The 13,885-nt window shown below is 42.8% G+C and overlaps 1 protein-coding gene across 1 annotated transcript; it reads right to left on the bottom strand.

Moving 5' to 3' along the window:
• Nucleotides 1–896: 896 nt before the first annotated feature.
• Nucleotides 897–10,511, bottom strand: tsr1 (TSR1 ribosome maturation factor). The gene is made up of 15 exons (XM_084064814.1): nt 10,375–10,511; nt 8,996–9,099; nt 8,669–8,897; nt 8,142–8,276; nt 7,222–7,673; nt 6,402–6,546; nt 5,868–6,049; nt 3,960–4,177; nt 3,580–3,739; nt 3,379–3,489; nt 2,848–2,980; nt 2,184–2,300; nt 1,472–1,612; nt 1,258–1,332; nt 897–1,162 (listed from the first exon to the last, which is right to left on the bottom strand). Exons 1-15 carry the CDS (start codon nt 10,502–10,504, stop codon nt 984–986), a joined length of 2,511 nt encoding a protein of 836 aa, XP_083920940.1. The 5' UTR covers nt 10,505–10,511; the 3' UTR covers nt 897–983.
• Nucleotides 10,512–13,885: the final 3,374 nt, after the last annotated feature.

The raw sequence follows: 13,885 nt of genomic DNA, 5'->3' as shown, positions 1-13,885 counted from the left end.
TTCTCCAGTGGTGTTGTTGGAGATGGCTGTAACCAGCCTTGAACACAAGACAATAACTCAAGTGGAACCCCCACGGGAAAAGATTGTGCGGTCACGAAACACCTGGAGCAGAGACTTGGAGGCAGATGCCATGAGGCTGCACCACACCAGGGAACTGAGGTTGGCTCAGGACCTGAATGTTTAGAGAACCCTTGTTGATGGTCTAGGTTTAAGTAAGTTGAGTTCAAACAACATTCAACAACAAACAAGAAATAAATTGGGCTATTTGGCACTTCAGTGCTAAAAGCATAATTCCAAAGTTGCTGCCCACAACCTTTAAGGCCATAATACAGACAATTATGGAGATTTCAGGTATCATTGTCACTCTAATTATCAACATTGGCTTGATAGTAATAGTAAGATGTGAGTTAACAGGCCCAATTACGACTGATGTTGTAGTTTATATTAATTGCCTTGTATGTATCTTGGGTGTTTGTGTTGTTTGTTTGATCATTGTTTGTGATGAATTATCTGTTAATTGTTTATGTTAAATGAACAGAAAAAGTGTCCCGATATATAAAGGCCTAAAAAGAAAAATCACATCCCTAGCATTACACTTCCATATTCTATTAATTATACAGCCTTGCAAAAAAAATGTGCACTTCAACATTAGATCATAAAGTTCCCCTCCGCACCACTTACGCCTTTGATCGTGAGCATTCATACAAAAAAGAATCTAGACCCAGATAGTTCAACCAAAAGTCATGCAGTTATTCAACACAATCATTTCAGATACGTTTCATCTACCAATTCTTAATCATGACTGCCATCTAGTGGGTATAAATGGATCTAAGAACATGAAAACAAAAGTGAAGGAATATCTCACACTGGCTTGCAAACAACTTCAAAATAAGGCAATTTAGATTCAAACAGGTTTATTTAATGGATATGACTGTCATGGCAATTCAATATAATGTACTAGTTCCATGTGTGTTGCGTCTCTCCTACTCCATGTCACCGTCATCCATCTCTTCGGTGTTCTCTCTCTTGATCCAAGGTAAGGACAGTGGAACATATGGGTCATACGTCCAGTGAGGATACACTCTCTTGTACAAATGCATCATGATAGTATCTTGAGAGCGCAGCTGGCTATCAAATACACACTTCATGTGACCGTGAGTTCCTGAAAAACACAAGATCCAGAATTTACGATTGTCAACTATATTCCAGGTGAAACATTCCAAGAGCCAATGATATGAATTTCCTAAATTCTCCCACCTAAAGCCACCTTGATGTGACCTCTCCGACCCCATTTGGTTCGTAACTCCACTGGCTTGAACCACATGATGTCATCTGTTGTGGAGAGAGGAAAACAATAAAACGTTGTACACACTTTAGAGTTAAATTAACACTGGGGCATTGTCAGACCAAGTTTAGTGTCATGAAATATAAAGTACACAAATGCAGTACAGTACTTGACAGCAGTGCTCACCCCTGTTGAAGAACATGTAGCGGACGACAGCGGAGCGCTTGTTAATCTTCAGTGGGTGTCCGCTTATCACAATTCTCTTAAGCACAACACGCTGCGGGTCACAACTCAAGAGGCTGCCTGTGGCCACCAGGTCCTGTATGCCTGGATGACAAAAAGAAACACACTCAAATACAGGTACTGAATACTGAACTGATTACATAACTTGGAGAACAGAAAGAAATGGTCGCAGTACCAAAAAGCAACTATAACATAAGATCACTTATTCAAGAACCATGCCGGTGGTCTGGCATTTTTAGTATGACTATGACTCACTCTATACTTCGCATTACTGCCAACCATTTTCCAGAGCATGCTGTGGTTTGTTTGATTTTAGCGGAAGCCATTCATCTGTTCATTTCAGTGCTGTATGAAAACTTGAGACTCGAAACTCGCTTGAGACAGAAAATGTCGTTGCCTGGCTGTTTTTGTCAACATTACGTTACCGTTTTCTTTTTTTAATGCTTTTAAAAAAATGCATTTTAAAGCACATATTGATTTGATTCAATTTATCCCCTGAGCAAGCGGGCTGGATATATTAGCTCAATGGTAAAAATGTCAGCACTTGAGCAGGAAACCGGTTCAAATCCGGGGTAGAAGAGGAAAGTTATACATAGTGCTCTTTAAGTAATTACATACACCACTCAGGTTGAAAGTGGTTAACTCTATGGCATACCATCACTCCTTTGTTTGAAGAGCAGTGCCCCTGCAGTAGGGAAGGTGATGGGAGCATACACAGACACCACAATGGGGGAATCTGGCTGAAGGAAACGCTCCAACTTGTGCTTGTCACCTGATGAAAAGCAAATCAGATTTTAACACCAAACTGCAGCTTAGTTCCAGCTGCTAAATATGATTTAAGTGAACTGATGCGGTAATACACAAAACCAACATCTCATGCTATATGCCAGTGGTTCCCAAACAGTATGCACAGACAATTCCAGTTGTGCCTTGAGATTGTATGAAAACGCCACACTAATTATTGCAAAAAAATTGGAAAAACTATACAAAGTTAATTATATTTAGTTTAATTTACTATATCAGTACTTTGTGTGCACTCATTTCCAAAATTCAAAGGCAAATCATATACGCTACAAAATATATTTAAAACTTTTTATTTGGCATGAATAAATAAAAAGTAAATATTTAAAGAGTTATTCATCCTGTTATAGAGGCTTTTTGCATGGATATGAATACAGGTGCTGACTGAGATTTTGACTTGCCCTTTGGTGTGCCTTGGGTACAAAAGGTTTGAACACCACTGCTGTGCTGCATTATAGAATAAAATGTACAACAGGCATGTAGTCTCTATGAACTTGTACATGTACTATTGGACCTACTTGAGGTGTGTTGAGAGAAGATAGGAGAGGCTCTGAACCTCCTAAACCCACAGTGGAAGACCAACTCCTCTTTGGACTTGATGGGTTCTGTGTTGCTGGGGTGCCTCCGTACCAACATGTGCATCACTGACATCTATGCATGGAAGGAAATTATAGCAGAACCATCAATATGTGCGTTATTCCACTTCAGAAAGGACTCAAATGAACAATCAAATGGCCATTATATACGGTACAACATATCTTTGCTGTCAGGCAGAAACCTTGTATAAACCTTGTATCTCCATATTTCAACTTTTATTTTTTCCTAAGTGACTGAATGCCCCATTTCAAATCAACAAGTTCAGACCTGCTATTTTTGGAAACATTTTAAGGAGTAAAAGTGTTCATGTCTGTCAATGGATTTCATAAACACTTGAAAACGTGTGCTTGTGACTAATAATTACATTGGATAACATCCTGAAAAGTAACGGTTTTGGACATACAAAATTTCTGCCTGACAGTGACGATAACATTCATTTTCATGGGCCATACCTTCTGCTCATGAGGCAAGAGGGACACCAGCACCAAAGGTTTGCCAGACTGGACACTCTCCATCACAGAGACGGGAACATCGATAATGTGCAAAGTCACATACCAGCCCACCTACAACAGTAGCGTGAACAGAGGTTAGTGAATCCACAAATACAGTACACAGGGTATAGCAAACATCTTAACTCATGCACATGCTTATACCATGGCTCCCTCTTCCTCCTGCGCAGCCTCGGCTAGTATGCGGCGACGGGTGCGTTCAAAACTTTGGAACTGGAAGATGCGGGAGTAGTTGACGGGCAGGTTCTCCATGGGGTCCCAGGGAGAGGAGCGAAAACTCTTCAGACCCCTGTAGCGCTGGAACCTGAGACCAAAGGATAGCAATGTCAAAAGTATGGCAAGGCATGACTGATGGATCAGGGTGACTGCTTCAGAGGTACGTCTTTTAATTTAAAGGAGAAAACTTGCATGAAATCTTACTAGCGTCTTTAAATTGATGTCGTCTCTCACAGTATTACTTGAAAGGCTCTGAATAATGTAAAGCAAATTGTTCATACAGTGCTAATGCAATAGAAGGACCCTACCTGGTTTTAGCTGGCACATCAAGGGGTGTGTCCACCTCATCTGGGAACATCTCATTAGCCCGAGCTTCGCGATAGCGCTTCAGGCCTTCTCCCTCCTCAGCCTCATCCATGTGCTGATCATAACGTTGATCTGCTCCTGATCGCTCTGTGGAGCACAGTTCTTCCTGTTCTTCCTCCTCTTCCTCCTCTTCTCCGGAGTCGCAGGCTGAACCAGGATGCTGTCACAGAACACAGTGCCATTATCAATATAAAACATGACCACTCTAACTGGGTCATCAGTGCAATTAGTATCTGGAAACTGCTGATACATGTGACAAGTCTATTACTACAGAGTTAATATTAATCTCACTGTATTGTAAAGCAAAAAAACAGAAAATGATTACACTAGTCTTGTGTAGGGAGACGATCAGAGATCTCAGTAGAGATATCCCTGGGGAAATCTAAATTCATTGAAACAAGTTTCAAACCTACGCCCACTGCTTTGAAAACTGTTCCTGATACATTCCATATGAAGGGCCGCCCCTAAAGTCTTTATTTATTATTTCTTAAATTTCTGAATTGTTTACACACAGTTTTAGCCCATTTGCTGAATTTAGATGTCACCAGACGTATCAATAGGCGGAGATCTCTGATTGTCTGGCTACGCGAGACTAGTATTATACAGGTCCAATTGCTTGACTGGCAATGGGCCAGCAAAAAGCTGGTCACTTGGACATTGCCCAATTTAGTCAGTATGCCAATTACCCCCATGTGTACAGTCCCCGTCACTCCTATAACCCTACTGTCTTGGGGAGGGTCTAGACAATCACGTCTCCTCCGATAAACATGAAGTCATCAGCCGTTTCTTTTCAGCTGACTTTGAGGAGATTCACCGGGAGGATGTTGTTTCGTTTGTTTTGTTATTTTGGGGTATTTGTCACTATACATACAAAGTTTGGGAAATACTGCGTTAAGAGCACCTGGCCAAGCCGGATACACAATGAAGGATTTTAACCTTCCAGGCCAGTTCCAGTTTCCACGTGGTGGGAAGGAACTTTAGCCCTGCACCACCTGGAAACCCTGACTGCCATCTCTGAACATGAGTTGTTCATTAATACCAAGTTATGAGAGGCCAAAATCATAATGTGGTACTTATTCCCTAGTATGAACAGACAGTATGTACAGTGACACACTCTTGCTAGTTGCTACAGTATATGAGGGAATCCACTCAGCATGTGGTTGACCCACAAGCCGTAGAACAATCCTAGCCGCAAACATAATAATAATAATAATAATAATAATCATAACCCTCTGAAGCACCACTTTTCCCATTGTTAACATCACCCAAATATTCCAGTGTGCTAATCCTGACATCAAACACGTTAATAACAACCAGAGATCGAAAATGAATCCTTTGCACATCCAAGAATTTCCCCCTTCTTTTAAGCAAAGCTGGAAATAAATAAATGGTCGTCCCCTCCCCATGTCCAGACAGGAAGTTCTGTTCACAGAACGGGAAGTCGGGAGGCTCCTCTCGGGACCCTTGTTCCAAACACTATTGTTTGGGTGAGTAGCCTGGCACTACAGGCCAGAGACAGACACTGAGAAAACAAACAATGCCTCCCAATAGAGAGGTGCACTAACCATGGGTCACGTATGCACTGTTCCACCCCCGGAACCAGCAGCACTCAGAACGCACACCTTCTCCATCAATTACTGCTCTGTTCGACACCCACACACTTCCTCCTTAAGGTCACATACCTAAAAAGGCGGTCAGTTTCCATGACAGCAACCAGAACCTATGCTATTCATGTTGCCATGACTACAAGCCACAGACAATCAAATAGACTAACATTACAGCAAAGCAGATGTTTGACAGAACAGCCATATAGAATCAAAAGAACCCGGCTTCCTGTGTTAGATGTGTACCTGTGAATCATTCTCTTCATCTTCTCCAGCCATGGGCTCATCCATCATTTCATCATCATCGTCATCATCAGAGCTGTCTTCCTCCTCCTCGCCATCCTCATCACAGTCATCCACAATCCATGTGGCTTGGTAGTCTGACATTCCCTTTGGAACTTTCATCACACGCCTATTCTTTCTGGCCTCTGTCCAGCAATAGAAAAAACATGAATAGATAGTTAAAGGATTGTAGCTTTTCATTTCCCATTGCTAATACAATCACAACAAACCATACCTAATCAGAGAGCCATGGCATTTTTAGTATGTATCTACACAAACTCTCAGAGTGTACAAATGGAACCAAATGAACCCGTAAGGCTCATTTGGTTCCATGTGTACACTCTCAGAGTTACAGTCCTGTAACTCCTCAAGGACCCCTGGGGGTCCCTGGAACCCAGCTTGGTCTATATCAAACACTGACCGTATTCACACGGTGGTCATTTTGCTCTAACTTTATTCTTCAGGGTTCAAATGTAATTTAACAACTCCCATTCCCACCTTCTGCCTCCATAAGCTCTGTGTCGGTGGGCCAGGTCTGCTCTCCATCCATGGGGTCCACCTCGGCCTCTGCCAGCAGGCTCTCCCTGCGAGATGGATCGGCCTTCATTAGCACCCGAACTGGAGGTTCCTTCTCAGTGCCATCCTGTGGAACATATGGAAAAACTCAGTGATGACGATATCCAGTGGTCAGGGGACTTACTAGTGGATCCTTTGCACTATACAATATAATTATTTTCAGTGTCTATTCAAAATCGATATACAATTGTGTTTTAATTTTAGATTTTTAGATCGAACATTCCTTATGACAGAAGTCCTGTTACAACCATTCATATTAGCAGAACATTTTGCTGGCAATTGCTGTACTGGATTTAATGACCATGTATACACCCTCCATCAAGAACATAAAACTAAACTTAAAATAATAATAATAAGACTGAACTAAATTTATTTTGATTCCCAAGAAATCCACCTGCATGTATACCCTCGTATCACATCACTGACATGTATCACTGACTTAACTCAATATGGCGTTTTTGGACCGTGGACTGTTTTGTAAATGAATTTAATTGGAGATTTTACGTTGTGTATTTGTTTTTTGTTGTCTTTGTGTGTGTTGTTTGTTTTTGCTGTTGTTTATACCTTATTCAATGTATCTTTTTTCTTACCATTAATATTTGTTTATCCTGTTACCCACTCACTTTTGATATCTTGTTTTGTTTGTCTGCTTCAGTACATGCCTATATGACCTGTGAGTATGTAAAAAAAACTAAATTCAATAAACAGAACGTTTAAAAAATAAAATAAAAAAGAAATCCACCTGCATGTCTATGTTTCCTCCTTTCCCAGGCTTTTCTGGTCTGGGTGTTGTTGTACTGAGCGGTAGGGGGTCTGAAGGAGCGTCAATCTGACTGAGCTGAAAGTCTCCATGTCCAGTGATGTGTACCAGTCTGTCAACCTGCAAAGGGTGGCCACGGACATACCCAGACACACAGAGGGTCCCTAAGCTTGTGGGTGCACCGCCTGTGACCTCAGAGCTATTGGGAATATAGGCTATGTGCTGAGCCAAGAGGTGGGAGCGTTTGGAGCGGAAGCCCAACTTCCTCTGTCTCTGAGAGCCCAGGTGTCTCAGAAGCAGCATGGCGTCCTGTTCCGTGTCCAACGGAAAGAGGCGAGCATCTGGGAATCGGACCTCTGTGATCTTTGCCAGAGCACGTCTGCAGTCTACTCTCTTCTTCACGGCAAGATCACCAACACCCTGGCACACAAGCGCTATAGGAGACAGTAGAAAAGGAAAGCACCAGCATTGAAACACACAGAGAAACAAACAAAGATCAATAAAACTGAGGAACTACAGTAACTTGTTCTCCACGGTAGTGATTTCAATGCAAGCTGTGCTATCAAAGACGAAGTGATAAGTACGCCCTCAACCATGAATAACAACAAAGTTCAATACATTTAACCACAAGAACACTAACGTTCCTATTCTGGGGCTAACATTTGGCAAAAATAGATAATAGAACATTCTACATACTGAGCTTGTAATATTGGCTATCTAAGAGATTTGGTATAGAGGGGGAAAAAGGAGGTGGGCCTAATATAGACTGCTGGCGGACTCTGGTAAACAAATGGTTTAAGTAGTTAATAACATTAACCAAACTTCATGAAATCTCCATATTTCCAGTCTGTAATGATGTGGTTAATGTGTGCGGCCTTGTGAAGCTCCTACAGTGTACTCACCGTGGCTGGGCAGACCCTGGGCAAAGAGACAGGAGAGGCAGTATTCTCCATAGCTGTCCCAACCTTCAATGGAGTCCAGGACAAATACCAGGCTGTCTGCAACCTTTGCGACATCCAGCAGGGAGTGCAGGTCAGCTATGCAAAGAGCGAGGAAGCCACAAGATATCAGACTAGAAGCAGCCATTTAGAATCTGTCATCTAACTTTTAGATAAGACTGGGGTCTTGTAGGGACAAGCATAATGGTCTATGTTGCACAAAAGACTAGAAGAAAATGTCATGATCATAAGACAAACAATTTGTGTTTCTCTCTCTAAAAGTTGCAAATGAATAAACTCATCCAAATGAGTTATATTTGCAATCCTTTTTCACTCAATGTATAGTAAGTCATCTAGTGATAAAGAGGTGTCTGTAACTATTCAAGAAATAATGTATACATCATGAAGTAAATTAGCTAGTAATAACAGTTTAAATGTATATCCTTTTTGGACTTAATGAATCTACTGAACAAACATCAGTTGACACTTACCTGTGTTAGGGCGCAGAAAAGTGAACCTTTGTTTGAAACGAGGCAGAATCAGACCAAAGCTGTCATTGATGCCACTAACACAGAGTTCCTGTCGAACCAGACCCCCAGCATCTTCCCCGCGTAACAGCTTAGTGATAAACCCAGCATCAACTGCAGCATGAAGGGCCACCACAGCCACCAAGTGAGGGGGACCATCCTTGCTACCGAGACGTCTCTTCTCTGTCAGGACCTAGGTGGACAAGACAAATTTTCAACGTCAGTCAGTCAGAGGAATTACAAGGATAAAGGAGAGATTATTCACACCATCAAATTAAAATAATAATTTACCATGTCTTTCTTATTTCTGCGAAGCTGGTTGGCCTTGTGTCTTCTGTCCATCCTCTTGTGCTCTTTTCTCTGTTTCTTGGTAAGGGCTGTCACCGACACTCTCCCTGTATGACAGACCATTAGGATCAGATAATGCACTGCCATGCCACTACTTAAGGTGCTTCTAGACCAAATTTCTTACCTCTCTGCACTGCAGAGCCCTCTGTAAAATAAATAATATTGCTAATAGAACCATCACCTTAGTGTGCAACGTGTACCGTACTGCCATTAATGTGTTAATAATGGTTGAACATAAAGAAAATCTTGGCAAAAAAAACAAGCACTTTGTTTGGGAAATGTCAGCAAATTCCCTAAATAATTGTTTTCTGGCATTGATAGTTTGGTGCTTTGACGGTTTCTCCCATTTGGCTATACTGAAGCCTCTTTCCATGTAAATGAGCAAAATTATAAATTGGCTCAGTAACTGATTGCTGTTAGACGTCAAGCACTAAATTGTCGTAGTCATCATCATAGATGTGCAGTCAGCACGTTGTACCGTTAAACGTAATAGGGCCTATGTAGTCAAATGTCTCTTAAGTCAGTGGTGTAAAGTAACTAAGTACATTTACTCAAGTACTGTACTTAAGTACAATTGAGTTATTAGTACTTTACTGGAGTATTTCCAGTTGTCAGTACTTTTACTTCTACTCCACTACATCTCAGAGGCAAATATTATACTTTTACTCCACTACAATTATTTGAAAACTTTACTTACTAGTTACTTCTAGATTTCGATGATGACACTAGTGTGTCGGTCAGTATTGGGTAATTCTCCACCACACCCATATTGATTGGTAGATTGAGGACACTCCCATGTAAAGGGCACACCTTTTGTCCCAGTCCCTATATAAGTGATGTTTGCACCATTCCCTGTTAAACCCTGAGGAAGACTGTATTTGTCGAAACGTTGGTTTCATTTCATTAAACTTACTGCATCGTGGCTAGGAGTTGTGCGGCCTCATCCTTTTCTACATAGATTTCGATGATTACCACTTCAGCACATTTTGGCCATTTGAAAAGCTTACAATCCGCGAGGCATTGTGAGCTTGTAGATCTGCTATTTTCAACTTCCAACTGTTGTACTTTTACTCAAGTAAATGTTGAATTCCGGACTTTTACTTGTAACAGAGTATTTCTACATTGCAGTATTGATACTTTTACTTAAGAAAAAACATGCGAGTACTTTTTCCACCACTGTGTATGAGCATGTATGAGCTCAGATGTGGTAAGCTAAAAATAACACGTGTGCTGGCGGAGACTATGAGCCGCACCAGAAACCGGATGATCCACTTGGTTATTGACGAGGGGCGTGTGATCACTTCCAATCACAGTCTTCTTACCTTTGTTCTCTCTCTCGATTTCACCTTTCGTCCGATGCTTGCCATGTTTGTGGCCTTTGTTTTTCTGTTTGAACACACCGGGTCTGTGTGTCTGTTGTTTTTCCTCCTCACCCGCAGCCATCTTTACCATGTGGACAATCTCCTGCCCATATGCTCCGCCCCCAGCGTTGATCTCTCCTTCCGCATTCGCAACAGAGACGTAAACCAGTGTGCCATGTCCGCTTATTATAAGCGGCTCTCTTTATAATCGCTTTTCTGTATTTGCTTGTGAATATTGGCACTTGGCAGTTGCGAGTTGCGGTTTTTTGGGACTTGTTTCTCGTATTTTTGTTCAGTGGCGTACCCACTGTAGAGAGGCAGGTCTCAACTAAGATCTCGCCTCCCCTAAAAACCCAAATAACCCGAAAAGGTGTCATTGCGCGTGCTTATTGTCCTCAAAGAAAAAAACAAACTTGTAAGGGGCAAGGCTACTTCTTGGCCTCAATCACAAAACCCATCTAACCCCTGCTCATTTTGCTAGGATTGGATGGCTTAGGGTTGAGGACAGAGTACAGCAACGTGCTATGGACAAGTTAAGAAGTAAAATGAAGGAATTTAGAGTTTTTTAAACTCTAAACTCCTTCATTTCCTAAGGAGGATAAACAAACAAACACATTGATGGATTAAACAAATATGATGATGCCTATTATAAAGATAGTGATTCTATTCATTTTACAACTTATTTGGTGTAGGCCTAAACTGATGGACCAGTGGGAGCCTGAGCAGCGTTGCCATCCACTTATTATAAGCAACTTTCGGCTTATTGTTCTGTTTTTTATTTATTTTTGGGCTTGTTTCTAAAGTGTAGTTGATTATTTGGGCTTGCTTCACAATTTTTACATTATTTTAACATCAAATATGTTCATGTCATGGACCCCCAAATTGTCTCTATAACCCCCATTTGAAAATATTTTGTGCCAGGGAACCCCGTGCCAGATTTGTGTTGTTAGAATGTTTCAAAAAGCTTCTTTTGGGCTTGTTTTCCTAGACCTAGGTTTGTCTCACAAAACCTTGCAACACTGGCTGCTAGGGCAGGGCGGAACTGGCGTTCACAGCACACTCTCAAGACAGATTCAGAGCAAAACAGCAGAGGGCACTGTTTTTTCCTTTTTTTTGTCTATGGGTTCCCAGATTGCAGCACACCAGATGACGGGAACATAAACATACATACAGCTTTATTGACACATCACAGCTTTACAGAAGTAAAAAAGTGGGTGAAATACATTTTCGTGCATAGTTCCCATCGTATCGTTATTTCCATAGGAAAAAAGGGAAGTAGGAGAAGGGGGGAGATCATACAAGAGAACAAAAAAAGCAAACAAGTTATCTACATTACACATGGTACCTTTAACACATTTTACACATAAAAAAAGTCAAGTCACTTGTCCCTGGTATAATCCACAGGTAGGTCCAAGGAAGAGCAAGGGTCCGAGACCAGCCTGACAGCACCGCCTGTCATCAGGCTGCTGACTAACAAGGCTCATGCCTTGTTCAGCAGTCAGACGGTAGCCGGATGAAAGCTGTTCAAGAACCTGGTGGTGCTGCTCTTGATACTGCGGTAGGCCCCCTTGCCCGGCCACGGTCATTTTAGGAGGTTGAACAGTTTGTGACTTGGGTGGTGCTTGTCCTTGATACACCACTTTTTGTACAGTTCCTGGAGTGCGGGGAGCTCGCCTCCCATTATGCGCTCTGCCGATCACACTCGCACTAATCTTTTCTCGGGCAGTACAGTTTCCACACCAGGCCATAACACAGCCTGATAGAACGCCTTCAACTGAGCTGTTGTAGTACAGCCTGAGGATGTGGTGTCTTACTCCGAACTTCTTCATGTGGCGGAGCCAGTACAGTCGCTGCTGAGCCTTTTTCCTCAGAAGTGTGGTGTGTGTCTACCATTTGAGCTCCTTCTCGATGTGTACTCCGAGGAACTTGAACTCGCTGACCCTTTCCACTGCAGCGCAATCGATGAGGATGGGCACATGATCTCTCCGCGGCCTCCAGAAGTCCACAATCAGCTCCTTGGCCTTGTCGACGTTAAGGGCGAGATTGTTCTCCCGACACCAAAGTGCCAGTGAGTTGATCTCATCTCTATAGTCAGACTCGTTCAAACTATCACTGTCGTGTCGTCCGCGTACTTTATGATGGTGTTGGAGTCATGTGTGGCTGTGCAGTCATACGTGTACACTGTACAGGGAGTAGAGTAGAGGGCTCAGCACACATCCCTGGGGTGCTCCAGTGTTGAGGGTCAGGGGGTCAGATGTGATGCTGCCCATTCTCTATCCGATGTCGGTTGGCCAGGAAGTCTTGTATCCAGTCACACATGCTTTGCTGGTGTTTTGCTGGGACAATGGTGTTGGATGCTGAGCTGTAGTCCACGAACAGCATACGTGCATATTTGTCCTTCAGCAGCTTGTTGTCCAGGTGCGAGAGGACGGTGTGGAGAGCCAATGCAATATCGTCATCGGTGGATCTGTTTTTGCGGTATGAAAACTCCCACGGGTCCAGCGAGGCAGGTAGCGTGGAGCAGATGCATTCCCTCACCAGCTTCTCAAAGCATTTTCTGACTATCGGAGTGAGAGCGACAGGCCTCCCTCCAGTCATTCAGGCATGTCACTTTGGCCTTTTTGGGAATGGGCACAATGGTTGACATTTTGAACCCTGCAGGGACCACAGCCTGGGAGAGGGAGAGGTTGAAGAAGAAAACACCCACTGGTCTGCACATGCTTTAAGGACCCGGCCTGGAATCCCATCAGGTCCCGCCGTGTTCTGGATGTTGACCTGTGTGAAGGCTGTGCGCACATCCTCCGAGATGGTTAGAGGGGTCTCCTCTGCTCTTGCTGCTGCTGATGGCCCCGCATGGCTGCTCAAACCGGCTGTAGTAGGAGTTTAATTGGTTGGGGGGAGGCAGGCGGTTTCTGTCCATCAAGGTGTGTACCACCTGCCACGTGCCCCTGATGTCACCACTGCTGAATTGGTCTTCCATCTTTGCAATGTAGGCCATTTTCGCCTTCCTGATCGTGCTGTTTAGGGCGGCGTGCGTTGCGTTGCACGTTTCCACATTGCCAGATCTGAAACCAGTTCATGTAGATGTAGTTGTGTTACACGTACTCCGCTGTCGATCCACGGTTTCTTATTGGGATAGATCCAAACTGTCTTTTTTTGGAACTATGTCATATGCACTTGCTGATATAGCAGTGACTGAGTCTGAGAGTTATAGTGAGACAGGTGGTGGTGGTGGTGTTTGAACTTCCCTCACATTCTCCCCAACGTATTTTCACGAAGAACGGCGGTGGAACGCCTAGAATAAAGACACCAAGGATACGTCAGTGACGTAACAATCAATCGGGAGTGTGTAGCCTGTAGTTGACAAAAATGACGTATTTTCTTATAATATAACAAATGTTGACACGGTAAAAGTTAGTGTGATGATGATATATAAATCACTATAAACCAATTAATCCCTATACTTAGTTGT

Source organism: Gymnoscopelus microlampas, assembly GCF_963454915.1.
Source record: "Gymnoscopelus microlampas genome assembly, chromosome: 8".
Lineage (NCBI taxonomy): Eukaryota > Metazoa > Chordata > Actinopteri > Myctophiformes > Myctophidae > Gymnoscopelus > Gymnoscopelus microlampas.
This window is presented reverse-complemented; position numbering and strand designations above follow the sequence as displayed.

What these genes read in the sequence shown, in the direction of transcription:
- tsr1 (XM_084064814.1), bottom strand. Translation starts at nt 10,504, where the DNA reads ATGGTAAAGATGGCTGCGGGTGAGGAGGAAAAACAACAGACACACAGA. An exon ending in GAGGAAACATAGACATGCAG is followed by an intron (nt 6,547 to 7,221) that starts GTGGATTTCTTT and finishes TATGTTCCACAG; the next exon opens with GATGGCACTGAGAAGGAACC. An exon ending in GATGTGCCAGCTAAAACCAG is followed by an intron (nt 3,740 to 3,959) that starts GTAGGGTCCTTC and finishes CTTTGGTCTCAG; the next exon opens with GTTCCAGCGCTACAGGGGTC.